The 26,786-nt window shown below is 38.6% G+C and overlaps 2 protein-coding genes across 3 annotated transcripts in view; both read left to right on the top strand.

Annotated features, from left to right (window-relative positions):
• The first annotated feature begins 129 nt into the window (after positions 1-129).
• On the top strand, positions 130-16,516 carry DUS4L (dihydrouridine synthase 4 like). The gene is made up of 7 exons (XM_043588604.1): positions 130-244; positions 5,053-5,189; positions 9,633-9,754; positions 12,887-13,004; positions 14,057-14,179; positions 14,956-15,182; positions 15,981-16,516. Exons 2-7 carry the CDS (start codon positions 5,074-5,076, stop codon positions 16,226-16,228), a joined length of 954 nt encoding a protein of 317 aa, XP_043444539.1. The 5' UTR covers positions 130-244; positions 5,053-5,073; the 3' UTR covers positions 16,229-16,516.
• A 2,141-nt stretch (positions 16,517-18,657) lies between these two features.
• Positions 18,658-26,786, top strand: part of LOC122487748 (B-cell receptor-associated protein 29) — a 56,425-nt gene continuing 48,296 nt past the window's right edge. The window contains exons 1-3 of one of the 2 annotated variants that reach the window (XM_043588606.1): positions 18,658-19,040; positions 19,768-19,876; positions 23,677-23,777. In XM_043588606.1, coding sequence (XP_043444541.1) covers positions 19,785-19,876; positions 23,677-23,777 — 193 coding nt within the window. In that variant the 5' untranslated portion in view covers positions 18,658-19,040; positions 19,768-19,784. Of the gene's footprint in view, positions 19,041-19,159; positions 19,321-19,767; positions 19,877-23,676; positions 23,778-26,786 lie in introns of those variants that run through there. The other variant, XM_043588605.1, reaches the window with a different exon arrangement.

Genomic DNA, 26,786 nt, shown 5'->3' with positions numbered 1-26,786 from the left:
GCCCAGGTGATGACGCACAACGTCTGCGCCGCCCGCTCCGCCCGGCCGGCGGCTCTTGGCTGGCTTGGAGAATCAGCTAAGCGGCCGCAGCTGGACGAACACCGGCTGGGAGCAGTGTGGGTCCCGGAGCTGGCGGGCACCCAAGGCCCGGCGCGCGAGGGAAGCCGAGGCCGCGGGGTTGGCGCCGCGCGCCTTCTCTCGTCGCACTCCTGGGGCTGGCATCGTTCCCCCGGTTGAAGAAAAGGTGGGCTCCGGAACCTTGCTGTAGCGTATGCAAGTATTTAACCTAACAACCGGGGCCTCTCGGTGGAGGCTGGACAGAAGAGCGGAGGTTTCTGGGAGTTTCTCTTGCACTCCACAAGCACAGCTGGGGGAGTTAGTAACTCCCAGCCTTATGTGTCACACGGCTTGGCGCGCTGTCCTGGGGTAAAGGCTGGAGGGAAAGCTTAGGAAGGAAGCTTGCCTGAAATGAGTAGTGAGGAGTTAGGAAGAGCCAAAGGTCGGTGAAGAAGGAAGACTGAACCAAGAAAAGACAGACTCCGTTTCTGCCCTCCCGTGAACTTAAGCTTTTTCTTCCTCTTCCTCTCCGTTTCAGCCACATGCTATGAGTGATACCAAACTTTTTCCTGCTGCAGACTGATGGATTTTCCAAATCTTAACTATCAGTATTGAAGTTAGATTAATTCCCGTTATCTTCTCTGCTAATATATCTGCAATATTCATTTAGATTTCTCCCAAGATGAATACTGATAATAGGCTAACCACACTTGTGCAAGAAGGTTATGCATTTCTACATAAAAAGACTAATATAACTTTCTCTGTACATAGGGAACCAGTTTTTCCTTATTCCAGAGCTACATGATTCTCTCGATTCTAACAGTATTTCAAAAAGGTGCTATAACAATACTTTGTGCATTTAATACTCATAACCACTCAGGTGAGCAAGCCTCTTAATATACTGCCTTATGTTTTCTCTTTGTCTCAGGTTTTTCCCTGATGTTTTTCGTCTCAGTCACGGTCTGACTAGAATTGTAGGTTCTGAATGGAGGTCACATGAATTGTCAAGGGCGGGGTGCTCAGACTCACATTAAATTTCATTATCCATAATACACAAAATTTTTAAGTATTCTTTAATGTTGATGAATAAGTATTCTTTTTGAATTATGAGTTCTTTTTCTTTCCTTGGCTTTTACTTTGGAAGATTCTAGAAAAGTTACATAATACTCGTTCATTAAGGGAAGAGTTTTGAGTCCCACCTATACACACCTGCATGAGTTTACAAAGAAGACCCAATTCCTATCCTGTCCCAAAGGAGCTCATAAGTAAAGCAGAAACCCCTGTGAACAATTGTACCGGGTGCTTTGTAGTTTATGGATTTGTTTATTGAGCTAACTACACATTGAAATCACCTGGAGAGCTTTAAAAAACCCACTTATACCTGCATCCTAAGCCCAGAGATTCACATCTAATTGATCTGGGGTATGGTATGAGCATCCTGATTCTTAAAAGCTCCCCAGATAGGAGCATCTGGGTGGCTCACTTGGTTAAGCTTCTGACTTCAGGTCTGGTCATGACCTTACAGTTCATGAGTTCAAGCCCTACTCGGGCTCTGTGCTGACAGCTCAGTGCCTGGAGCCTGCTTCGGATTCTGTGTCTCTCCCTCTGCCCCTCCCCTGCTTGTGCCCTCTCTCTCTCTCTTTCTCAAAAATAAATAAACATTAAAGAAATTTTTTAAAAACCTCCCCAGATTACTCTAATGTACAACCAAGGTTGAAAACTACTAGTTTATTCATTCAGCAAGTACTGAAGGAGGTCTTTGTGCCATGTGCTAGAACTACCAAGTATGAGTGAGAATGAAATTGTTCTTGCTAGAGTCACTAATGACTTTAGCTCCTATTAGATGGTTTTTAGGCTTTACTTTTCTGTGATGTTTAAGATGCTTATCCCCACCCTCCTTAATACTCTCCCCTCTCTTCAGTTTTTGAATATCACTCTTCGGGTTTATTCTTGCCAGCTCCAGAATTCATCTCTCTGTCTCCTTTTGCATTATTCTTTTTCTCTTTTACTTAAATGTTGGTGCTTCTAAGGATTTCTTGCAAGATACGACACCCTCAAGTATTTTGTCTATGTTTTTAGTTTTAACTTATCACCTAAAGGTTTACGACCCTCCATCTATATCCCTAGCTTTTTCCTGAGCTATATCTGTATAAGGTTTTGAGGCATCACCATCTGGAAATCCCATGAGCACCTCAAGTTCAGTGTGCCCAAATATGAACTCGTGTTTCCCTGCTAAAACCTATTCCTCCTTCTGGTTTTCTGTCTCATTAATTGGAATTGCCATTCATGTAGCCTCAAAAGCCAAATTGTACACATCATCCTAGAATTCTCTCATACTATGTAACATTCACTGTCCTGAAGTGATTTCCACCTCCTAACTATCTTGCCAGTTTATTTTTATTTCTAAATAGCTCCTGAGTGTGTTCTCTTTTCTTATTCCTAGAGTCCCAGGTCAGACATTCATTATGCATTTGGCCTGGCTTACTACGATAGCCTCCTTTCTCATATTTTGCCAAAAGCCCTACCCCATCCAGTGAAATCTTTCTAAATCAGAAACCATATCATTTTCCTGTTAAAATGTTTCATTGACAAATAATACAAGGAGAGACGTACAGCCTGTAAAAAAATAATTGCTGTGTATGGAAGTATCTCATGCACATATTAACATGTTGAGCACATACAAAAAATCACCCGTGGAGGTGGAAAAATGGTTTAGAAACAAGACCCTACAGTATAAAAAAATATTAATATAAGGGAATATAAGGCCCATGATTTTCTAAACCTCACTTCCTCTCTAATCTGATCAAATAACATGACTACTAATGGTTCACTGAAAACATCAAGCATTTTCAAGCCTCTGTGGTTCTATGTGTGTTGCTCTCTATAACAGGACAATCCCCCATCTCCCACATATGTCAGCTCAAGTTTTCCCTCTGCCACTGTTGGTGACTCCCCTGCTTTCTCTAGACAATTATTCCCACAACAGTTAAATTGTGTCTAAGTGTATGTATCAGAACTGTTATTTTGTGTAAGTATGTCATACATTTTTAAGGACACAGGAAATGTATTTTCATTTATTTTCCCAGCACGTAGCAGGAGCTTAATATTTGTTAAATGAATCAATACATGTCCATGCCCTCAAAAACTGGAGAAGAAACTGACATGTTAATACTATGCTCTGTAAAAGTAATTACAAGTGCTGGGGCCCCTGGGTGGCTCAGCTGGTTAAGGATCCAACTCTTGATTTTGGCTCAGGTCATGGTCTCACAGTTCACGAAATAAATCCCCAGGTCATACTCTGCACTGACAGCATAGTGCCTGCTTGAGATTCTCTCCATCTTACTCTGCCCCTCGCTCACGCTCTCTCTCTCTCTCTCTCTCTCTCTCTCTCTCTCTTTTTCAAAATAAATAAAAAGTAATTACAAGTGCCTATGATAACAGGAGAGCCTAGGGTGCAGTGGGTAAGTAAGATCACCTCTATCTGGGATTCAGAGGAGATTATCAGAGTTATCAAGATGGGAGACTATAAGTACACAGACTGGGCAGTGAAGATATGCTCAAGATTTAATTGAAAGCACTACTTGGTTGACACACTTGTGGGAGATGAAGAAGCAAAGGATGATAAGCCCCAGGTTTCTGACTTGAATGAGCAGGGGTGGCATAACCTGGATATGAAATGCAAGAGAGAAGATGTTCATAAAAAGGAACTGCCTTTTTGTTGCTTCTGTTTTACCTGTGTGTGGGGGCCTACATTGTTCTAATCATAATTTTTATTTTTAAAAAAGAGATAAGCTAGTAACTTTGTTAAGTCAGACTGAGCAGTGATCAGTAAAAGTAGTTTATTTTAACTATACATTCTACCTCAAGAAATTGAGGGGCACCTGGGTGGCTCAGTCAGTTGAGCATCTGACTTTGGTTCAGGTCATGATCTCGCAGTTTGTGGGTTCAAGCCCTGCATTGGACTCTGCTGACAGCTCAGAGCCTGGAGCCTGCTTCAGATTCAGTGTCTCCCTTGCTCTCTGCCCTTCCCCCCCACCTCCTGCTCTCTCTCTCTCTTTCTCTCTCACAAAAATAAATACACATTAAAAAAACTGAAATTATTTAGATTATAAAAATATTTTTCTGGATTAGCTATATTTTCTGGTTGAGCAATTAGACCTTCCTAAAGTTTGCCCATATCTGTTGCTAAGTAATTAAGGCCAGAAACTGAAATATGGAAAGCAGCCAACACTATATAATGATAGGATTTTAGATGTAACAACTTTAGAAACACTTATGAACTACCTAATTTAATCACTTGTACCTCTTTGGGTATAAAAGTGATTTACTATGGAATTATCTGATTATAATTGAAATTTTGGCTAGATGATACCACATTTAATTTTTTTTTAGTAAAGGTTGGTTTGCCTTCTGATTCAGAATAGGATTTGTGAATAAGAATAAACCTCAAACAGACCAGTAAATCTTTTGAAACACTACTTAAAGTTGTTCAGTTAATGCCATTTAGCTTTCCCGTATAAAACAAGGTATTTCAAAGTGCCAGGCATATACATATGAAATTATTCAAATTAAATTTTTTTCTGGTTTGTAATACCAAACAAAGCAACATGGGAAATTTAAAATGTTACACGAAAAACCATGGTATCCTAAGAAAAACCCTTGTATTTTTCCACATCTTGAGCATTTATTAATTTGAGCAGAAAATGTTACTTTAGTGTGTTAAGTATAGAACTTGAAATTGTTAGTGTTTGACACGAACGAGCATAATTTGTACTGAATATATAAACGTGATGATTTCATAGTGTACTAAAAACTGTCAGTGACTTACAGAGACAGGATTCTGTAGTATCCTATTTGATAGTGTGAAAAGAAGCTAAAAAGATTCCTGAGCCCACAAGCCTGACGAAAAATATATATTCTTGGCAATTGAAATTGTTAAAATGATGGGAATTCATCTAATGAAAGTAATTTTTCTCTATGCAAACTGTCTTTCAGATTTGAGACAAATCTATATTCATGAAGAGTGACTGCATACGAAACACAATATGTCAAGAAAGAAAAAGAGATCCAATAGAAATGTTTCATTCTGGGCAGCTGGTGAAAGTCTGTGCTCCAATGGTTCGGTATTCAAAGTAAGTATTATTAAATGGTTAAAGAACTAAGATTTGATTTCCTTCTTATGCTCTGACTTTTAAAGTTAAGACCACCCCACCACATTAGGATCATCAAACACCTAGCTTTGAAATCATGATCTAGGCTTGGGTGCTGATGTTATCGTTTACCTGTTATGTGTGGGGCCCCAAGTAAACAATTAACCCCTTCAAACCTCACTTTTTATATCTATAGATAAAGATAGTGCTTGTAACTCCCAGCTATAAACATATAGTGAATATTAGATAAAAGAATATTAAGTAAATATAAACATTCATACAGAGGTTTTTGTTTGAATATAAGACTTTATGTCTGAGACAAATCCCTACAACTACATTGCTGGGGGTCATGGGGTAACTATATGTTTAGTTTTTTAAGAAACTGCCAAATTTTCCAGAGTGTCTATCCTGTTTCACACTTCCATCAACAGCGTATGAGGGATCTAGTTTTTCCTCATCCTCACCAACTTTTAATAATCCTCACCATACTTTCTATTTTAGCCATATGATAGGTGTGTAGTGATATCTCACTATGGTTTTAATATCCATTTCCCTTACAGGTAGTGATGTTGAAAATGTTTTCCCGTGTTGACTTACCATCTGTATGTTGCTAAAGAAATGTTTCTTTATGTCTTTGGCCAATAGTCTAATAGGATTGTTTGCTTTTTTACTACTGAGTCAATTTTTTACTACTGAGAAAGTTTTTTTCAATTGTGGTAAATTAAACTTAAAATTTACCATTATAACATTTATAAGTTTACAATTCAGTGATATTAAATGCATACACATTGTCATAAAAGTCTTCATTTAAAAAAACTGAAACTCTACATCCAGTAAACAATAGCTCTTTATTTCCCCCACCCGCCCCCCCCATCCCCTGGCAACCATCATTCTACTTTATCTCTCTTTGAATTTGACTACTCTAGGTACCTCATATAAGTGGAATCATACAATAGTTCTTTTTGTGAGACTGGCTTATCTCACTTAGCATAATATCCTAAAGGTTCATCCATGTTGGCATATATCAGAATTTCGTTCTTTTTTTAAGGATGAATGCAATTCCATTGTATGCATATACTACATTTTATATATGCATTGATGCATGCTTGGGTTGCTTCCATCTTTTGGCTATTGCAAATAATATTGCTGTGAACATGGATGTATAAATATGTCTTTCAGTTCTTTTGGGTATATGCCCAGAAGAGAGTGCTGGATCATATGACAATTCTATTTTCAGTTTTTTAAGGAACTGCTGTATTGTTTTTCATTTTTACATTCCCACCAGCAGTATATAAGAATTCTGATTCCTCAACATCCTCACCAATTCTTATATCGTTTATTTATTTTTACTGTAGCCATCCTAATGGATGTGAAGTATCCTACCGTAGTTTTATATTTCCCTAATGATGTTTAGCACTTTTTCATGTGATAATTGGCCATATATATATATATATATATATATGTCTTCTTCAGAGAAATGTCTACTCAAGCCTTTTGTCCATTTTTATATCAGGTTTTTGTTGTTGAGTTTTTGTTTACTACTGAGGTTTGAGAGTTATCTATATATTCTAGATACTGTTACTGTGTCAGATATGTGATTTGCAAATATTTTCTTCCAGTATGTAGCTTGTCTTTTCATCCTCTTAACAGAGTCTTTTGCAGAGCAAAATTTTTTTTTTTAATTTTTTTTTTTCAACGTTTATTTATTTTTGGGACAGAGAGAGACAGAGCATGAACGGGGGAGGGGCAGAGAGAGGGAGACACAGAATCGGAAACAGGCTCCAGGCTCTGAGCCATCAGCCCAGAGCCTGACGCGGGGCTCGAACTCACGGACCGTGAGATCGTGACCTGGCTGAAGTCGGACGCTTAACCGACTGCGCCACCCAGGCGCCCCGCAAAATTTTTTTTTTAATAATTTAGTCTAATTTATCAGTTTTTCCTTTTGAAAATTGTGCTTTTGATGTCAAATGTAAGAAAACTTTGTGTAGCTCTTGATCCTAAAGATTTTCTCCTAGTTTTTTTCCCCAGAGTCTTTGTTTTTTTGTTTTACATTTAAGTCCATAATCGATTTTTACTTAATTTTTTATAAGTGTGAGGCTTAGGTTTACGGTTGTTTTGTTGAGTTTTTTGGTGTATTTTTTGTTTTGTTTCTTTACCTGTGGATGTCTAATTGCTTCAGCAACATTTGGTGAAAGGCTTTCTTTCCAGTATTAAATTTTTTTTGCATCTTTGTCAAAAATCATTTGGGCAGGAGCATCTTGGTGGCTCAGTCATTTGAGCCTCCTTCTCTTGATTTTGGCTCAGATCATCATCCCAGGGTTGTGAAATCAAGCCCCGTGTCCGCTTCCACGCTGAGCATGAGATAGAGCCTGCTTAGGATTCTCTCTCTCTCTCCTCTCTTGCTCTCTCAAATTTGAAAAAAAAAAAAAAAGTCATGTGTTTTTTATCTGCATTCCCTATTCTATTCTATGATCTATGTGTCTGTTTCTCCACCAATACTACACAATCTTGATTACTGTAGCCATTTAATTAATAAAAGTTGGGTAGACTGATTCCTCCCATTTATATGTCTTCCTCAATATTGTTTTAGCTATTTTAGTTCCTTTGCCTTTCCAAATAAATTTCAATATGATCTTGTCTTTATCTACAAAATATCTTGCTGGAATTCCCGGAAGAATTTTTTTAAATTTTTTTTCTTGTTTATTTATTTTTGAGAGAAAGACCGAGCATGAGCAGGGGAGGGGCAGAGAGAGAGAGAGAGAGGGAGACACAGAATCCAAAGCAGGCTCCAGGCTCTGAGCTGTCAGCATAGAGCCCAATACGGGACTTGAACTCACAAACTGCGAAATTACGACCTGAGCCAAAGTCAGATGCTTAATCGAATGAGCCACCCAGGTGCCCCTGCCTTGTTCTTGATCAAGAGGATATTCTATTTTTCACCTTTAAGTATGCTAGCAGTAGGAGGTTTTGTGGATGCTCTTTATCAAGTTGAGAAAGTGCCTTTCTATTCCTGTTTTCCTGAAGGTTTTTTTTAATCATGAATATTATTTTGTCAAATGCTTTTTCTGCATTGATTGATATAATCATGTGATTTTTCTTTTAGCCTTTTAATATGGTAGATTATATAGATTGATTCTCAATATTGAACCTTCTGTTTTAACTTTTTTTTTTCCCCGACATCACTATAGCAGGAAAGGAATAAGAAAGCACTACCTCATTACTGTGCTATGAAAGTAGAAGTCCAGATTCCCTATTTGGTCTCCTTTGACACTCTGGGGACAAAGTGTCATTATTGCTGAGGTTGAGGGCTGGTGTCAGAGTTCCAGCTCACCGTGGAGAGGGGAGCTTGATAACTGCTCTGCTACGTTGAAAGGCATAGCCCCTTCACTAAGCATCCTTTGATACTACTTGAGACTGGGAAGGGAGAAAGTTAAAGTTACCTGCCAGAAAGTATTAAAGTCCAGCTCCCTACCTGGCCTTCTCTGACACACTATGGAAGGAGGGGTGTTGGAGCATCTTACTGCACAGCCTTGGAGAGGTAAAAGTCTAAGCTCTCCGCTCAACCTTTGCTTCTAGAGGTGGGGCCACGGCTTTCTCTCTGGTGTTTGGCTGGAGTAGAGCCATCATTCTCTAAAATTGTTCTGTCTTGCTAGGCTTCCCCATTTCCTAGTCCTTTGGTTAGAGAGAGCTGACTTTTGTGGGGCTCTTTTTGTCTGCACTCGTTGGTATTTCCAGGTTGCCAGCTTCTTCAAGTCCAAATCTGGGATATTTGAGGCCAAAAGGAAACCCAGAGAACTTACCACTGTTTTTCCTCAGGTCCCATGGTTATTAGCCTGTCTGCTGTCTTCTCTCCACCTTTCGGAGTTTTCTAATATTTGTTTTATATATAATATACTGAGCAGTGTTAAACAAATTTCAACTGAGTAAATTTGAAGCTCTCACTGGCTTTATTAAGCAGTTCATGAATCAGACAGCATCCCGCTTAACAAGTTGGAGGTGCTCCGTGGAGTTGTACTAAATGGGAGGTTTTTACGGGAAGGAGGGTGGAACAAGAAGTTATTAGCAAAAGAAGAGAAAGGATTGGTTCAGGCCAATCTTTGGGGAAGGGAACAACAGCATTGTTTGTTTGTTTGTTTATCATAGAGATTACCTTACTATTGCTGATCAAGCAATTTCAGGTTAACTTTTAAAAGGTCACATTCCTGGGATAGGTTGAAACTGTAAGTTTTGGTTTGCTGTCATGGGGGGCAAATGACTCCAACTTCGGCTTTCTTTTTCACAGCAAGAATGGGGAAAAGTATATCTATTCTATCCTTTAAAGGCAGAACTTTCTTCTAATAAATATTTAATAATTAAATTAAATTTGGGTGTACATATGATTATGGTGTTTTCAAAATGCCTAATTATAGTCTTGTATGCTCACAGGTTGGCTTTTAGAACACTAGTAAGAAGATACAGTTGTGATCTGTGTTATACACCAATGATAGTTGCTGCTGATTTTGTCAAATCTATAAAAGCCAGAGACAGCGAATTTACTACAAACCAAGGTATGTGGGGGCGCCTGGGTGGTTCAGTCGGTTAAGCGTCCGACTTGAGCTCAGGTCACGATTTTGCGGTCCGTGAGTTCGAGCCCCGCGTCGGGCTCTGGGCTGATGGCTCAGAGCCTGGAGCCTGCTTCTGCTTCTGTGTCTCCCTCTCTCTCTGCCCCTCCCCCATTCATACTCTGTCTCTCTTTGTCTCAAAAATAAAACGTTAAAAAAAAAAATTAAAAAAAAAAAAACAAGGTATGTGAAACCCAGAGTTTGCTGACTTTATAAGACTTAAAAAGTAAAAAATCTTGTCTAATCAGAAACAACACAATTCAGAGATTTTATTTTTAAATCTTTTAGTTTTTTAAGTATGTTTTTATTCAGTGTCTTGTAAACTATGGACAATATATCTAAGTGTGAGGTCAGCCTTCCTTAGGGCCCCATTCTCTCAGTTGAGCTATTAGGTTCCTATTTCACTGCCTCCAGTCTTGCCCCATTCCAAACCAACCTCCAAATAGCCCAAAGTGACCTTTGTAGAATGTAAATTTGATCACATCTCTATCCTGCTTAAAATCCTTCTTAGACCTCTCAGTGGCCTAAAGCAGTGGTTCTCAAAGGGTAATGGCCCACACCAGCAGCATCAGCATCATTTGGAAACTTGTTAGAAATAGAAATTTCCGGGGTACCTGGGTGGTTCAGTCTACTGAGCTTTCAGCTCTTGGTGTCAGCTCAGGTCTTGATCTCAGGGTCATGAGTTCAAGCTCCAGCATGGACCCTACTTAAAGAAAGAGAGAGAGAAGAAAAGAAAAAAGAAAAGAAAAGAAAAGGAAGGAAAGAAAGAAGAATAAAGAAAGAAAGAAAAGAAAAGCCCCAGGCCCACTGAATCAGAAATTCTGGGTATGTGGTCCAGCAATCTTTTTTAAAAAGCCCTCCAGGTGATCCTGAGTAAAGATTAACAACCAGTGGCCTAAAGAGTAAAATTCCAGTGCCTGTCAGGGTGTTTGGCTGGCCCTATTGGTAGAGTATGGACTCCTGATCTCAGGGTGGTGAGTATGAGCCCCAGGTTAGGTGGGTAGAGATTACTTTTAAAAAAAATCCTGACACCTGTGAATAATGTATAACGTTCCACATGATCCAGCCTCTGAATACACCTTTGCAGCTTTATGTTCCATTAGTTTCTCTCCACATCCCACCAACTTTATTCTTTAAAAATACTAACTTAAGTCCCTGAATATGCCCCATCCTCTCATACTTCTCTACCTAGAATATCCTTTTCTCAGCCATGCCTGTCCCCCAGATCCAGAGCTGTCTGGCAAACGACACTACATGCTTCTTAATCCAGCTCTCAAAGTTTTTGGCCAAGCAGCTTGCCTGATCACCCTCCACTCTTGTCCTCTGTTAAATACAGACTTTGTGTTGTACTTAATCCTACTGTATTACAATTTCCTCTTTGTAGGCCTGTATCTCATCCACTAGACTATGGGCTCCATGAAGTCTGAAATTATCTCTCATTGATTTGTATCCTTAGCTTCTAGCCCTGTGTTGAAAATATATTAGACCAATAAACAATTATTAAAGTGAAATTCTATAACTCTCTCTGAGTTATAAAAAGAAAAACATCCTATATCCTCAGGGAAAAGTAAATTCTCCTATCTTGTAATACTCCTGTAAATCAGTGAATTGCCATAGAAATTCCAAATCAGTGGGCGGCGCCTGCGTGGATCAGTCAGTTAGGTCCCCACTCGTGCTCTGTCTCTCTCTGTATCTCAAAAATAAATGTTAAAAAAAAAAATTCCAAATCAGTGGAACAAGGGTGACACTCAGAAATCTGCATTTTGTCAAACACTCAGTGAATCTCATATAGGTAGTCCTCAAAAGAACTTTAGAAAAATTAAAATACATTTATGCAGAGTTTATAACACTAACCCAAAAAAAGATGATAAAAATATGTCCTTTAAAACCTAGGAAAAGATCTAACACATTTGCTATATTAAAACGTAAACTTTTATACGTAAGAAAGGAGCATGCACGTACTCAGACAAACCAAAACCTGGGGAAGATATTTATAATTTTTACAATAGATACTCATAATTTTAGAGCTGATTTCTTTTGTTTTATAAAAGAATAATTGAAAAATGAGGAACAAAAGGGGCACCTTGGTGGCTCAGTCAGTTCAGTTAAGCATCCAACTTCAGCTCAGGTCATGATCTCATGGTTTGTGAGTTCGAGCCCTGCATCGGACTTGTGCTGACAGCTCAGAGCCTGGAGCATCCTTTGGATTCTGTGTCTCCCTCTCTCTGTGCCCCTCCCCCACTCATGATGTCTCTCTCTCATAAATAAATAAACCAAAAAAAAAAATTTTTTTAAAGAAAATGAGGAACAATGAAAAGAAAAATTACGCGTAGAAAAATAGACAAAGACTATGTAGAAAGAGCCTACAAATAAAAATACACACTGTTGTTTATACAATGTAGACTATGTTTGTAAGGAAACAAGAACTTTCATCCATAGGATTGTGCATCTATATTGTTAAACTCTTTTGAAAGAAAACTTTGTAATGTCTATCAAAATGTTAGATGCCTATCCAGCAGTTACATTCATGGGAATTTACCCGATGAATATACTCAGAGTAGCATGTATGTAATAGGTTCTCATCATAGCATTGTTTGCAAAAGCCACAAATGAAAAACAATATAGAAGAACACTGTATGGTTCATCCATACAGAAGAATATGCTACTAAAAAGAAAATCGGTCTAAGTACAGCTCCCAGATACATTAGGGGATTAAAAAAAAGTAGGCATAGAAATGTGTATAGCATGTTCACATTTGTTTAAATTTTACAGGTATACATAAAATTGTTCTGGAATACAATTAACTAATTCTCACCTTTGGAAATGGGATGTTTGTCAAGAGTGTCATAGTTTTCATTTTATCAAATTTTATACTGTTTGAATTTGTACTAAATGTAAATTACTTTTAATTTAAAGTGTTTAAAATTAGTTTAATGCTATCTTGTTTCAACAAATGCTTTTTAGGCTAAATGTAGTTACGTTATTCCGTACAAACATGAAGAGTTTGGTGGTGTATGTGTGTGTGCGTGCGCGTGCACATTTCTGTGAATTTTGATGTTGAGCTATTTGTTTTATCAGGTGATTGCCCATTGATTGTTCAGTTTGCTGCTAATGATGCAAGACTTTTATCTGATGCTGCTCGTATAGTCTGCCCTTACGCGAATGGAATAGACATTAACTGTGGTTGCCCTCAGAGGTAAAGCTCAAAGAAGTTGGAAGAATTTTCAAAAAAAATTAGAAAAAAACTATGTGAACATGGTAAACTATGTCTCCAATTTTCCAAGAATTAGAAAGTAAAGAAAATAGAGTTAAAGCACTTGAGCTCCAAATAAGAAGAAAAAATAAAGGAAGATAATTTAAGAACATATATATGCAAAGGTATTTTCTGATGCCTTAAACAATATATAGACCTTTGATAAGTTTTGTGTCACTTCACACTAGAATTTTTTCTATGTGTAGGTCTGCCTCGAACATCATCCATAAGTAGTTATATAAGACTTGAACATTTATGGTCCTCCCTAACATGAATTTTTACTGCCATGTCAAACAAGAAACTATGATTCTATGATTTGAGAGATGGCCACTTGTTTTCTCCTAATTAATTTGCTCTATAAGAATACCTTCTTATAATTACCTTTCCTTTCTATACCATAGTTATTTGGTTGAGTCTAACTGGGTATTGATGCAATGCTTAATTTGACAACAATATCCCTGTGTTCTTGGCACTGTATTAGACTATCTGTCAATAATTCAAAATATGTCCAAAGAATAAAATCAAGGTTTTAGGTACATCATAATCCAAACCAGATTAGACATATTTGTATACTCATTAGGAGAGTTAAATAAGCTGTTTAGTGGTACTGGAATGCTGTCAGCCAAAAATATCTTTCTATTATTAAGATTAATAAAATGTCTTGTTATGTATAATAAACATCAAATTTGGAATTTTAAAAATCTGAAGTAATTGCAATTAATTACAAATACCTAAGTCTGTTTTGGTTGAATGAATTTTAATTTAATTTTCTCACTTGCCAATGAAAACCATTTTTCCTAAGTACTTTTTGATCTGGGAACATGCTTTCCTTATCTCATATTGATCCACTTTAAAATGTTGGATCTATGAATTATAAAAATCTGATTCCATTCCAGGTTGCTAAGGTAGATAAATAGATGCATTTACAGTGCTTTTAGAATTCTGTCTTCTCTTCCAGCTATTTACAGTTCATTTGATATGTCTGCTTTATAAAGGTGGGCAATGGCAGAAGGTTATGGAGCTTGCTTAATAAACAAGCCAGAGGTTGTTCGAGATATGGTGAAACAAGTGAGAAATCAAGTGGAAAATCCCAGATTTTCAGTATCTATTAAAATAAGGTAAAGACAATATTTCAAACTATTAACAAGATAGTCCATTACTTAGAAAATAAAAATATATTCCTTTTGTCTAAGAGTATAGGAGTATCCATCCTTAATAAATTGGTAGTTTGTGTATGGAAGTGTTGAAACAGGACATTTAGTAAATGAATGTGTACCATAATTTTTATTTATAAAGAGAACAACTTCCTTTTTGTATTTTTTAATAGAAAATAAAACTTCCCTTTATTATTAAAAACTTTCCCTTAGAAGAAACTGTCAATTTTTTTCACATACTGCTTAATTAATAATGCTAAGAAACATTCCTGGTACCAAGAATAGAAAAAACAGTAATAATATTTGCACTAAAATTTCACAATGAAAAGAAAATAAGGCAGGAATCAGTCTTTTGGTGAAAAGTTAAGAACGTTTCATAATAATGTATTCTATTCTCCCACTTGTGGTTTGGAGCATACACAGCAGATATTAGGGTACCATCTTCCAATTCCTCCATGACAGTCTTGGATGACTTTTTCAGTTATCAAAGCTAAAAGGGGGAAGGAGTAGGTAAGGTAAAGTTTATTTGTCATCCTATTGTTGCCAATAGTGAAATAGCTAAATTTGAGGTCTAAAGTGGGAACTGATCTCTGAACAAAGCCTTTCTAATAGTAGCAGGTAGTGATAATATAACAAAGCTAACTAAATAATGTATCAGATGAAATCTTTTATCTAGCGTATTAGTTTTAGCATTAAGATTTGTGTGCTGTGAATAGACTGATTTAATTTTGAAATTATAGGATCCATGATGACCTTACAAGAACTGTAGATCTTTGTCGAAAGGCTGAGGCAACAGGAGTTTCTTGGATTACAGTCCATGGAAGAACTGTTGAAGAAAGACATCAGCCAGTTCACTATGAGGCCATTAAAATAATTAAGGAAAATATGTCTATACCTGTAATTGCTAATGGAGATATCAGAAGCTTAAAAGAAGCAGAAAATGTGTGGCATATTACTGGGACAGATGGTAAGAAATAAGTACCTGAGCTTTTTGTCTTTTAATTACCAAAAAAAAAAAAAAAAAAAGTAGGTGTAGGAGAGTAATGTTAATGTGAGTTTTCATTATTTGTCTTTAAAATGGAGGCATAATAGCAGAATCGCACAGCAGAAGCATGCTGGGCCCATAAAATGGAGCCATATTTTCCTGTTGTACTGATTTAAGCTAAATCATTTATTAACTCTTCTACTTAGAAACAGTAGATTGTTTTAACTGGGGTAAATTAAGTCAGTTACTTTTCTGCCACCATCGTATCCAATGAGTGACCAGTTAAGGCTATCTGGAAGATAGCCTATTAATAAAATAGAACATCTGGAATCGAAATGAGAATTAGTGAACACCAAGTTGTTATAGGAGCCAAAGGCACATACAACGACATAGTTTTATTACCCCCTTAAATTATTGGCATACCAAGGCCTGTGATAACTATTGCTAGATGGGAGAATGCAGATAAACCTACCTTTAAGCATACCCAATTTATGACAATCCGGATTAACCACCCCCCCCAAAAAAAAAACCCTAGAGACTAATCGTTTAATATAAAAGTCTTAAAAAAGATTTTTTTTTATTTCTTACAAGCACGTTCAAACGTTCTTGACTTACAAACATATAAAATTGTTTTATAATTTAATTAGACTAATATACGGGTATTGAGAAACCTTGTAATAATACTTTATTTTTCAGTATTCTCAGTTTGTTTCATTAGGTTTGACCTCATAACCATGAGTTCTTCATGTGTGGACAAATGTGATGTGCTTTAATTCATAGGTGTGATGGTTGCAAGAGGACTCTTAGCAAACCCGGCCATGTTTGCTGGATATGAAGAAACCCCACTGAAATGCATCTGGGACTGGGTTGACATTGCTCTTGAACTTGGAACTCCTTATATGTGTTTCCATCAACATTTAATGTACATGATGGAAAAGATAACCTCAAGGCAGGAAAAAAGAGTATTTAACGCTTTGTCAAGCACATCAGCAGTCTTAGATTACCTTACAGACCATTATGGGATTTGATTGTACTTCCTAAATTGAAATAATTTGTATATATTAAAATAATATATACTAAGTCAGTCTTAGACCCCATCCTATGAGAGTGTGATTCGATAGATCTATAGGGTGGAACCAAAACTTAATTTTAAAGAAGACCCCAGGTTCAGACATCCTGGTCACCCTTTCAACCACTGACAAATAATTGCTCTGAATCCTATCATGAATTAAAAAAAAACTCAGAATTTTTTTTCCTACAGGAATTGTGTTTTTAACATTTTTAAATAAATAAAACTTTTTATTTTAATACTAAAAGTATGACTCCTATAGTGTCTATAAATTAACATGAAGTATATTTTAGTGGAAATAATAAGTGCAAAGAAGTGACAGAACAAATACCAACTTCTATATAAAATGAAAAGAAGTAATAAATTCAGCATAGAATTACTTTCAAATTGGAGGGGCATCTGGGTGGCTCAGTCGATCAAGCGTCCAGCTTCGGCTCAGGTCATGATCTCACAGCTCTTGAGTTTGAGCCCTGCGTAGGGCTCTGTGTTGACAGCTCAGAGCCTGGAGCCTGCTTGGGATTCTGTGTCTCTCTCTCTCTCTGTCCTCCCTCACTCATGCTCTCTCTCTTTCTCAATAAATAAATATGAAAAAACAATTCAAATTGGAAAATCAAACTGGAACTTCCTAATTCATGAATGACACACTGGTATTGTTTTTAAATTGTGTAATTGAGTTTAATTACATGTGATGTTTTCTATAATTTAAAACTAAGATCCATGAAACTCTTTAAATGACATTAACTTTGTTACATTTCAAGTCTTCTAGATCCTTAGAAGATAGAGAGCTTGGTAAATACACCTGCACTTAACATGATAAAATTAGTTTTAGTCCCCCACATCTTATATATAAAAAATTTGGTAACCAATCTGGAAATGATTATATATTTGAAATATTTCTTAGAGAATTTAAAAGTTTTTTTAAGTTTATTTGAGAGCATGTGTGTGCACACCCATGGGGGAGGACAGAGAGAGGGAGGGAGAAAATCCAAAGCAGGCTCCTTGCTCTCAGCACAGAGCCCCACACGGGACTCAGTCTCACCAACCCTGACACCAAGACCTGAGCTGAAATCAAGAGTCAACTCTTAACCAACTGAGCCAACCAGATGCCCCAAGAATTTAATTTTTAGTTTAAAAACCTAATTTTCATACAGTTTGGGGGGGTACTTATTTCTTTATGATGTTATTTTTATACCCCCAGCAGATGATAATAATTTTTATTTTTTTTTGTAATAATTTAAAATTTTTTAATGTTTATTTATTGGGGGCTGGGGGGGCAGAGAGAGGGAGACACAGAATCCAAAGTAGGTTCCAGGCTCTGTCAGCACAGAGCCCATACCCGGCTGGAACCCACTAACTGGGAGATCATGACCTGAGCCGACGTCTTAGGATTAACCAATTGAGCCACCCAGGCACCCCTGTAATAGTTTTAATTTTTAAGTTCCATTGTGTGGTAGTGTTACTAATAGAATTTTGTTATTGGTGAATGTGCTACTGTAAGAATTAAGTATCTCAGGTTAAAATAAAATAGTTCCATAATTCAGATATTGGTCTATACAAAAACATGAAAATTTGGTAACTGTGTCTATCTAAGACTGCTTAGTTCAAGACTTTGAGAATATTAAATGAATCCATTTTAAAATAAGCACTGTGTTGCCATATTTTGGGGGGCACATTCTATGCTTTCCTTTTTTCAGTTAACATCTTTTTTAAGATAATTGCCTTTTTTATTTGATGTAAGTAGTATATAAGGAAATAGGGAGCTATAGTCTAAGTTAATAATTTTTATGTTTACAAATTAAAGTTAGTTATACTAGTGGTGTGAGCACAGGAGCATAGAATAAGGTGCACAGGCTTTCAAAGGAACCAGTGTGGAAGAGCATCGAGTTCTAAACGCGATTGATGTAAAAAAACAAAACAAAACCCTTCCCTATAGTTAATTTACTGTTCAGTCTTTTTCTTTTCCGTGTGATCAGGTATATTTGTGATAAGAAAAAGCACCCACTTAAATGTATTTTTAGGGGCGCCTCGGTGGCCCAGTCGTTGGCTTCCAAGGACTCTCAACTCTCCTCCCCTCCCCACCAAGGTGTGGGCAGTGTGGAGCCTGCTTGGGATTCTCTCTTTGCCCCTCCTCCACTAGTGTGTGCAGCCCTCCCTCAAAATAAATAAACATTTAAAAATTTTAAAAAGTGTATTTTTATATTATGTAATTATCTATTTACATCATTTAATAGTCCCAAAATAATTCTGTCCGGAAGGATACTACTGTCAATTCCTGATGTCAATAATGAAAACGGTTAATAACTGTTATTCACGGAATTTGGAAACCTGGAAAATAGTAACTGAAGGAATGCACCCACACACTATCCAGTCCCAAATATCTCCCTAGAGTCTCTTCCCAGCCTATGGACAAGAGCAGGAAAATATGTTTCGAAGCTGCATTTTCTTCCACGTTCTCATAAAAAAATACTGCACAACCACCCAATCCTGGCCCTCCCATTTAACTAGAGCTTAATTCCGGACAATAAAACTGTTTCTACCCCAAAAGAGACAGAACAGGAAAGGAATGCCTTTCAAACACGTTCACTGAATTGCATCACTCCATCAAACCCTGCCGCCCCGGAGCCATTCCTTCGTGGACCCCACGAAGCCCTTTCAGAAAACGTCGATTAACCTTAACCGCAACCCCTCCCAACCAAACCACACTTTATTAGAAATTTAAGGTCGGCTCCCAAGAAGTTGACTCGGGAACCCCAAGCATGCGCCCGAAAAGTGTGAGTCACCCTCCAACTCCACCATCAATTACAAAACAATTATTGCTAATCGTCGTCCTCGCGCCGCCGGCGACGCCGGGGGGTGCGGGCCCCCAGGTTCGGGGCTGGGGGGCTGGGCTCCGGAGCCGGCCGAGCGGGGGCGGGGGCAGACGAGGAGGGGGTGGGGCGCTCTCCCCGGCCCCGCTCCCCTCCCCCCCAACCTCCGCCCCGCCGCGGCGTCTGACGTCCCGCGCGTCGGTGGCGCGGAGCAGCGCGGGGAGCCAGGCGGGCCGCAGGCGGGGTAAGGCCGGACGGGCTCCCGGGGGGCCGCGGTCCCCGCGGCGGGGAGGAGCGCCAGGCCGCGCGGGGTCGCGCAGCTCCCTCCGCGGTTGGACCACGAGGGCAGGCCGTGCCCGCGGCGCGTTCGCGGAGAAGGAGGGCGCCTAGGCGCGGGCATTAGTGGAGGGTGGCGTTAGGCTTCTGTCTCTGCGAGGGTGGCGGGCCAGCACGTCCTCTGTGCCGTGCAGGCCGGTTCCGCACAGCTCGCAGGGGAAGTGGAGACGCGGACCTCTGGGCCCACCCTTGACCCCTGCCCTGCCCCTCCCACTGGGGGGTTAAGGCCAGGTGCCACGGGTTAGAGGAGGGACCGGCCCCGTCTGACCCCCTGGACGAAAACATTACGCCCCAGGGCTTTAATCAAGTTTTTCTCTAAAAGGCAGTAAAGTAAAATAAGTGTTTCTCTATTTAGGTGTGAAGAGGAAAAAAATGACACTCCAGTGGGTGGCAGTTGCAACCTTTCTTTATGCTGAAATAGGACTTATTTTAATCTTCTGTCTTCCTTTTATTCCTCCTCAGAGGTAGGAAACCTGCAAATTGTTGCGATAAGTTACAATAAGTACAATAAGCATATGATTAGCTACTTGAGACTGTTACGAGTGATATGAGAAAAGTTTCCTAAGGATTAAAAAGTTTTGAACGCTGATTATATTCAAGGTGCTCTTTAAACTCACAAATTTTAGGTAATATCTAATGATGTTAAAATATCACGTTATACAAATATTATTATGTGTACAAACGAATTAACTTTGTCTCCCCTTGCTTCTAAAAGGAAAAGGGCCCAGTCCTCTTGACTCTCTTGGTTACAGATATAATATAGCAGTGGTTGTGCTTTTAATACCTGTCATCAGACTTAACCTGACTTGGAACAGTGAACTCAAAAAAGGGAAGTGGATAAATGTTTACAGCACCAAATGGGTGCAGAAATGTTTCATTCGGGCAGTGGAACGAACAACAATGTAGAGACTTATGCCAGTAAATGATTCTTCGTTTTCGCCTTATGCAACCCCAAAATAGTTTCATTAATGTTTTACTGCTTTTTTCCGTACACAGAATATATATTTAAAGTGCTGAATATGGAACGTACCATAACCATACATACATTAGCCTTAATTCGTTAGTAAGGAACTTTGAAAGGTCTGTAAGTAGAGTAGAAGTATTTCAGTTGAAGCATTGGCTGACTTTTCCCCTGCAGTCATCCTCCTATTTATTGGGGGGAGGGGGGGAGGTTGGAAAGTTGACACACGATGTTACATTAGTTTCAGGTGTACAGAGTAGTGATTTGACTTCTCTATGACTATGCTGTGCTCACAAGTGTAGCTACCATATGAGTTCAGTTTTAGATCCAGAAAGTTGATTAGTATAGATGGTGAAATACACTTGTAATAAAAATGTTGCAACACCTTTGTTCATGCTCCTGGCATAAAAGAAAATCTTTCATAAATGAGATCCTAGAGAGAAGTTTAGTGAGAACCCATGACTGGAAGAGACTTACGTAAGTTTTTACTTTGGCTCAGGGTCCAGGTGGTCTTTACAACTCTTAACTTGCCTCTTACCTACCTAGATTTCTACTCCTGTTCTTGCCTATGAGCTATACCATCACTTTTTTCTTCCTTACTAAAGAAAAAAAATTGAATCACGCTGTAGGAAGGAGCATTAGAGATCATTTTATCCAACCCAAATATTCCTATATAGGGAAAGTAGTCTAAGGTCATCTAGCTGATCTGTGGCTGACTCTAGACAAGAATCTGGCTTTCAGCCTAGTGCTTGTTCTACTCTACTGCTTATCCTGTTGGTTTGAAATCTCTATGACACCCTGTTAGCTTTTTGGTGGTAGGTCCAACAAGAGAGTCCTGTATTCAAAAGAAAGAAAGATGTTATTTATAAATAAGGCTTAAGCATTTCCAAAAATATGTATTTTTTTTGTCCATTAATGTTTTTTCCATGAAAATGATCCATAGTGGGGCGCCTGGGTGGCTCAGTCAGTTAAGAGTCCGACTTCAGTTCAGGTCATGATCTCAGGGTTTGTGAGTTCCAGCCGCGAGTCGGGCTCTGTGCTGACAGCTCAGAGCCTGAAGCCTGCTTTGGATTCTGTGTCTCATTCTCTCTCTGCACCCTCCCCACCTCCCCACCACTTGTGCTCTGTCTCTCGAAAATAAATAAATGTAAAAAAAAAATCCATAGAATATGGATATTTTTCTTCCTGCCAAATATAATTTTTTTCCTGTCTTTTTCAAGTAGCTCTTGGATAGATGTGTATGTAAGTACACAGATTATATACTCATGTACAAATATACATAAGAAAATATATGTGTACACAACTCATTTACAATATACACACAGTCCTTACTGTGTGTATCCACATCTTTTATGCATGTATCACCATAGTTGTCAAAGAGAAGGATTCAATTTTATTTAATCTAGGCTATCATTTTCTCACTGAACCCACTGGTTAAAAACAAATGCTTAGAAGTCAGACTGCCTGAGTGTATATTTCAGCTCTGCATGTTACTGTATGACCCTATGCAAATTATTTACCATCTCTGGCCAGTTTCTCCATCTGTCAAATAGAGGTAATACTGGTATCCACCTCATATAGTGGTTGTGGTGATAAAATGAGCTAAAATACATACAAGTGCTTAGAACCATAGTATAGTAAGGACTCAAAATATAATAGCTATTATCAGTTTTCCTTGAAGTGAGTCTCAGTAGAAACTGCTAGTTGCTCCCTGTAGGAGTTCTCTTTTGTGTTCCTTTCTATACTGGCCCCTAAAATGTGAATTTACAGTGGGTCTTAGATGAAGGTATTGCCACTTAGGTTCTTTTTCTAAAAATATAAAATTTTTTGTAATGAAAAATTTGAATAGCGTCTCTGGCATTGGAAGCATAGAGACAGAAGGACCTCCTTCACCTATGTCAGTCTCCCTCTCCTTGCAACTTCGAGTTACTACTTAGGGTTGTTCTCGAAAGTTATTAGCCAATAATTTGTCATAATCTTGAAGTAAAACTTTTTTTTAGGTTGTTAGTGTTTGAACCTTATTTAGGTGCTTATTACTTTCATATGTCTCCTTTGGACTTCATTCATCTGTTATTCATTTAAAATGCCCTTGTAGGGGCGCCTGGGTGGCGCAGTCGGTTAAGCGTCCGACTTCAGCCAGGTCACGATCTCGTGGTCCGTGAGTTCGAGCCCCGCGTCGGGCTCTGGGCTGATGGCTCAGAGCCTGGAGCCTGCTTCTGATTCTGTGTCTCCCTTTCTCTCTGCCCCTCCCCCGTTCATGCTCTGTCTCTCTCTGTCCCAAAAATAAATAAACGTTGAAAAAAAAAAAATTAAAATGCCCTTGTACAGGGACACCTGGGGGGCTCAGTCAGCTAAGCATCTGACTCTTGGTTTCAGGAGTTTGAGCCCCATGTCAGGCTCTGTGCTGACAGTATGGAATCTGTTAGGGATTCTCTCTCTCTTTCCCTCTCTTTCTCTGCCCCTCCCCTGCTCGAGCTCCCTCCCTGCCTCTCAAAATGAATAAACTTTAAAAAATAAAATAAATAAAATAAAATGCCCTGTACAAAGTTTGTTACCTTCCCAATTGTGTGGTAGATTGGTTTCATCTTTGTCATTTATAATCCATATTTTCTTACCTCTGTGTCTTTGTGCCATTCAGTCCATCTAGACTTTTTTCCCACCATTTTGTTTCCCGTGTTCACATCTTGATCTGAGTGGTAATCATGAGTATATACATATGTAAAACTTCATTAATCTATTAATCTATTTCAACTTCTTTGCACTTTATGTATGTAACATCTCAATGACATTTTTAATTCCCTTGTAAAAATAGAGAATTCTTTTACTTGGAGTAGATGTTAAAGTATATTATGTAAAAATAAATAATGCAGAGTTGGACCCCTTCCTCCTGAAATTCTGCTGATTATTAGACCAATAGGCCTTTGTTATTTCTGAGTTATTATCCTGATTAGCGAAAAGATACAAAGTGATAACTTCTATCAGCAATATAGCATATTACTATAAGAATTCCTTTTTAAGGTTTTGATCATGTATCTTTACTTTAAAAGCTAGCTATTTTCGCTTCAGAAGATTTAAGCCACCAGACAGAAGATAATGTCAGATTATCATTAAACTTGAGTTGTTTCACGAGACACTTATGTCATATGAGAGAATTGGTAAATCTCTGGTATGACATGAAAAATTAAATTTCTGTAATTGTTTTCACTCACTATACAGTTACCAAAATGTTAATTGAATATTTGCAAAACATTTCAGAATCTTTTGATTTTTTTTTATACCTAATGTAATTGTATTACTTTACAGATGGCAGAAAATTTTTTCATTTAATGTCTGGGGTAAAATTGCAACTTTCTGGAACAAGGCTTTCCTTACTATTATAGTCCTATTGATTGTTCTATTTCTAGGTAAGTATTGAATTCCTCTTTTGACTAAGCTTAACTCTAAGGGTTTTTTTAGTTAATGAATTCACTGGGTTTTTAATTAACTAAGTTAATGTTGCTATTGATACATAGTGGGTTGTACAGGGGCCATCCTGGGTTAACTGCCATATATGTCACTGTTTTATGAAGAAATGTTTCCCATGTTCCATACCACCAACCTCTGAAATGAATTCCTTCTTATAAAATGAGGAACAGCTGGTGTGAGAAGGTATGAGTAGATGACTGTATCAGGATGTGAATGGGTTCATGCATTATTTCAAAATGTCAGCATTTGTTCCATGGTATGCTATTGTTATCAAGAAAATCTCCAGTCAGGGGCTCCTGGGTGGCTCAGTTGGTTGAGCGTCCAACTTCAGCTCAGGTCATGATCTCATAGTCTGTGAGTTCAAGCCCTGCGTCGGGCTCTGTGCTGACAGCTTGGAGCCTGGAGCCTGCTTCGGATTCTTTGTCTCTCTCTCTCTGCCCCTTCCCCACTCGTGCTCTGTCTCTGTCTCTCAAATATAAATAAACGTTAAAAAAAAAAAGAAAAGAAAAGAAAATCTCCAGCCACGTAAGAAGTAACATTAAACAAGTAAAGGACAGGGCCGCGTGGGTGGCTCAGTCGGCTTAGTGTCTGATTTCAGCTCAGGTCATGATCTCACAGTTCCTGAGTTCAAGCCCTGCATCAACCTCTCGGCTCTCAGCACAGAGCCTGCTTCAGATCCTCTGTCTCCCTCTCTGTGCCTCTCTATTTCTCAAAAATAAACATTAAAAAAATTAATAAAAAAAAACAACAACAACAAAAAACAAGCAAAGGAAAGTAAGGAAAACAGGTCCCAACTCTGCCACCAGCTAACTGTTTGCCTTTTGGCACGTCATCTCTCTGAGTCTCATTTATCCATTTGTAGAACAGAGAGAGAAAAGGCAACTATTTCTGCAGCTCCTACTGGCTCTGGTATCGTGATCTTTTAACTGTAAAGTTATCACAAGAATTTCTACTAAAAGCTGCCACATATCCATATAAGGAAGGAGAATGGTACTCTAAGGTTCTTTTGGTTACATATATCAGAAATGAGCAGACCTCACTTGAGCAAGAAAGGGGAACTTAGAATAAAATGCAGGGTTGTTTTAGAGCAGCTCAGGGAAGGAAGGAAGCCAAATTCCAGGGAGGGATTAGACCTAGGAACTCAAGTGTCTCTTTCATGCCCTGCATTATTCTGTGGGTCTACTTCATTCTTCCTTATCTCCATGGACTCTGATGCTCTCTTCCCAAGGCAGAAAGTGGGCACCACATAGCTGCCAAATGTCATCACTCCAGCCATATGCAAGGATTAATTAGCCACTTCTGAGTCTGAATTTCAGTTATAAGGAATAAGGGTAGGAGTCACAAAGCACAGAACCATGACCACTGACTAGACCCTACATCCATGGGTAGGATGGGTAATTAATTCTCAGAGAGTAGGGACATCAAGGATGGTCAATGCAGGAGCTTTGACCATAGATGGTAAAGGCAGGTAGATCAGGACTTACCCTTTAAACCTCAGTGTTTCCATCTCAGGATAGGGTAATCACACCTGCTTCACTGAGGTGTTTAAAGGTTTAAATGTATTAGCGTATGTTAAGTACATAGTCCAGTGTTCTTAGCCACTAGAATGACAAAAGTATAATGCAAAACCAGTAGATTGCTCAAGTATAATTTATTACTTTACTTTCAATTTTATCTCACTTTTCCTGTTGGTTGTTTCTCTAATAAGGTAATCATTACCAGGTTTCATGTTCCTAGAGCCTGTATTAACTGAATGTGTTTATGTGTGTTTTAAGGGGTGGGAATAGGCAGAAAGGAAGCAGGAAACCCTGGAATATGTTTAGTGTCAGCAGAAATGCATCCCAGGTTTTGAAAGTTTCCACAAGTGATCCAAACAAGGCTATCTCCACGTGGTTTATAGAAAATTGACTACATATTACACCCTGCCCCTATCGTTGCCCTTACTTCATTTTTCACACACAGTCTCCTTTTCTACAGGTGATTTTATTCTACAGGTGGGTTTGTAGGACCATTTGTATTTATAAACTTCTTTGATATTATTAATTTTCAGCATTTCTGCATAATAGATCCAGAAATATTATTTTCACTTAAAAGCCAAAGAAGCTTTGAGGCGCCTGGGCGGCTCAATCGGTTGAGCGTCTGATTCTTGATTTCAGCTCAGGTCATGACCTCATGGTTTGTGGGTTCAAGACCCACGCTGGGCTCCACACTGGCAGGGCAGAGCCTGCTTAGGATTCTCCCTATCTTGCTCGTTCTCTTCCCCTCTGCTGCTTGCTCTTTCTTTTTTAAAATAAATAAATAAACTTTAAAAAAAAGCCAAAGGGGGTGCCTGGGTGGCTCAGTCGGTTAAGCGTCCGACTTAGGCTCAGGTCATGATCTCACAGTTCATGAGTTCGAGCCCCACATCCGGCTCTGTGCTGACAGCTCAAAGCCTGGAGCCTGCTTCAGAGACTGTATCTCCCTCTCTCTCTGCCCCTCCCCTGCTCACACTCTGTCTCTCTCGCTTTCACTTACAAAAATGAATAAACATTAAAAAAATGTTTTTTAATAAAACTATTTTTTATTTAATAAAATACTATTTGTTTGGCGGGTTTTTTAGTTATTTTGTAGTGGTGGTTGGTATGCTCTTTGTATATTATTGCGACAGTCTGAGGAATGAAAAGGGGAAATAGCCATTAAGACCAAGAAAAAAATTGTTTTAAGTTTATTTATTTTGAGAGAGGGAACACACATGGGGAAGGAGCAAAGAGAGAGGGAGAGAGAGAATCCCAAACAGGTTCCATGCCCAGCACAGAACCTGACATAGGGCTCAGTCTCACAAACCATGAGATAATGATCTAAGCCAAAATCAAGAGTCAGATGCTTAACTGACCTAGCCACCCAGGCACCCTGTCTAAGAAAATTTCTTAAGGATAATTTAAGAGACTATTTTGTACACCTCTATGCAA

The sequence above is a fragment of the Prionailurus bengalensis genome, chromosome A2 (assembly GCF_016509475.1).
Source record: "Prionailurus bengalensis isolate Pbe53 chromosome A2, Fcat_Pben_1.1_paternal_pri, whole genome shotgun sequence".
NCBI lineage: Eukaryota > Metazoa > Chordata > Mammalia > Carnivora > Felidae > Prionailurus > Prionailurus bengalensis.
The sequence above is the reverse complement of the archived record's forward strand: the minus strand, read 5'-3'. Positions and strand labels throughout refer to the sequence as shown.

Excerpts from the sequence above, each read along its gene's own strand:
- DUS4L (XM_043588604.1), top strand. The coding sequence starts at position 5,074 with ATGAAGAGTGACTGCATACGAAACACAATATGTCAAGAAAGAAAAAGA. Across the intron at positions 5,190-9,632 it reads CCAATGGTTCGGTATTCAAA|GTTGGCTTTTAGAACACTAG; the intron begins GTAAGTATTATT and ends GTATGCTCACAG. Across the intron at positions 13,005-14,056 it reads AACTGTGGTTGCCCTCAGAG|GTGGGCAATGGCAGAAGGTT; the intron begins GTAAAGCTCAAA and ends TGCTTTATAAAG.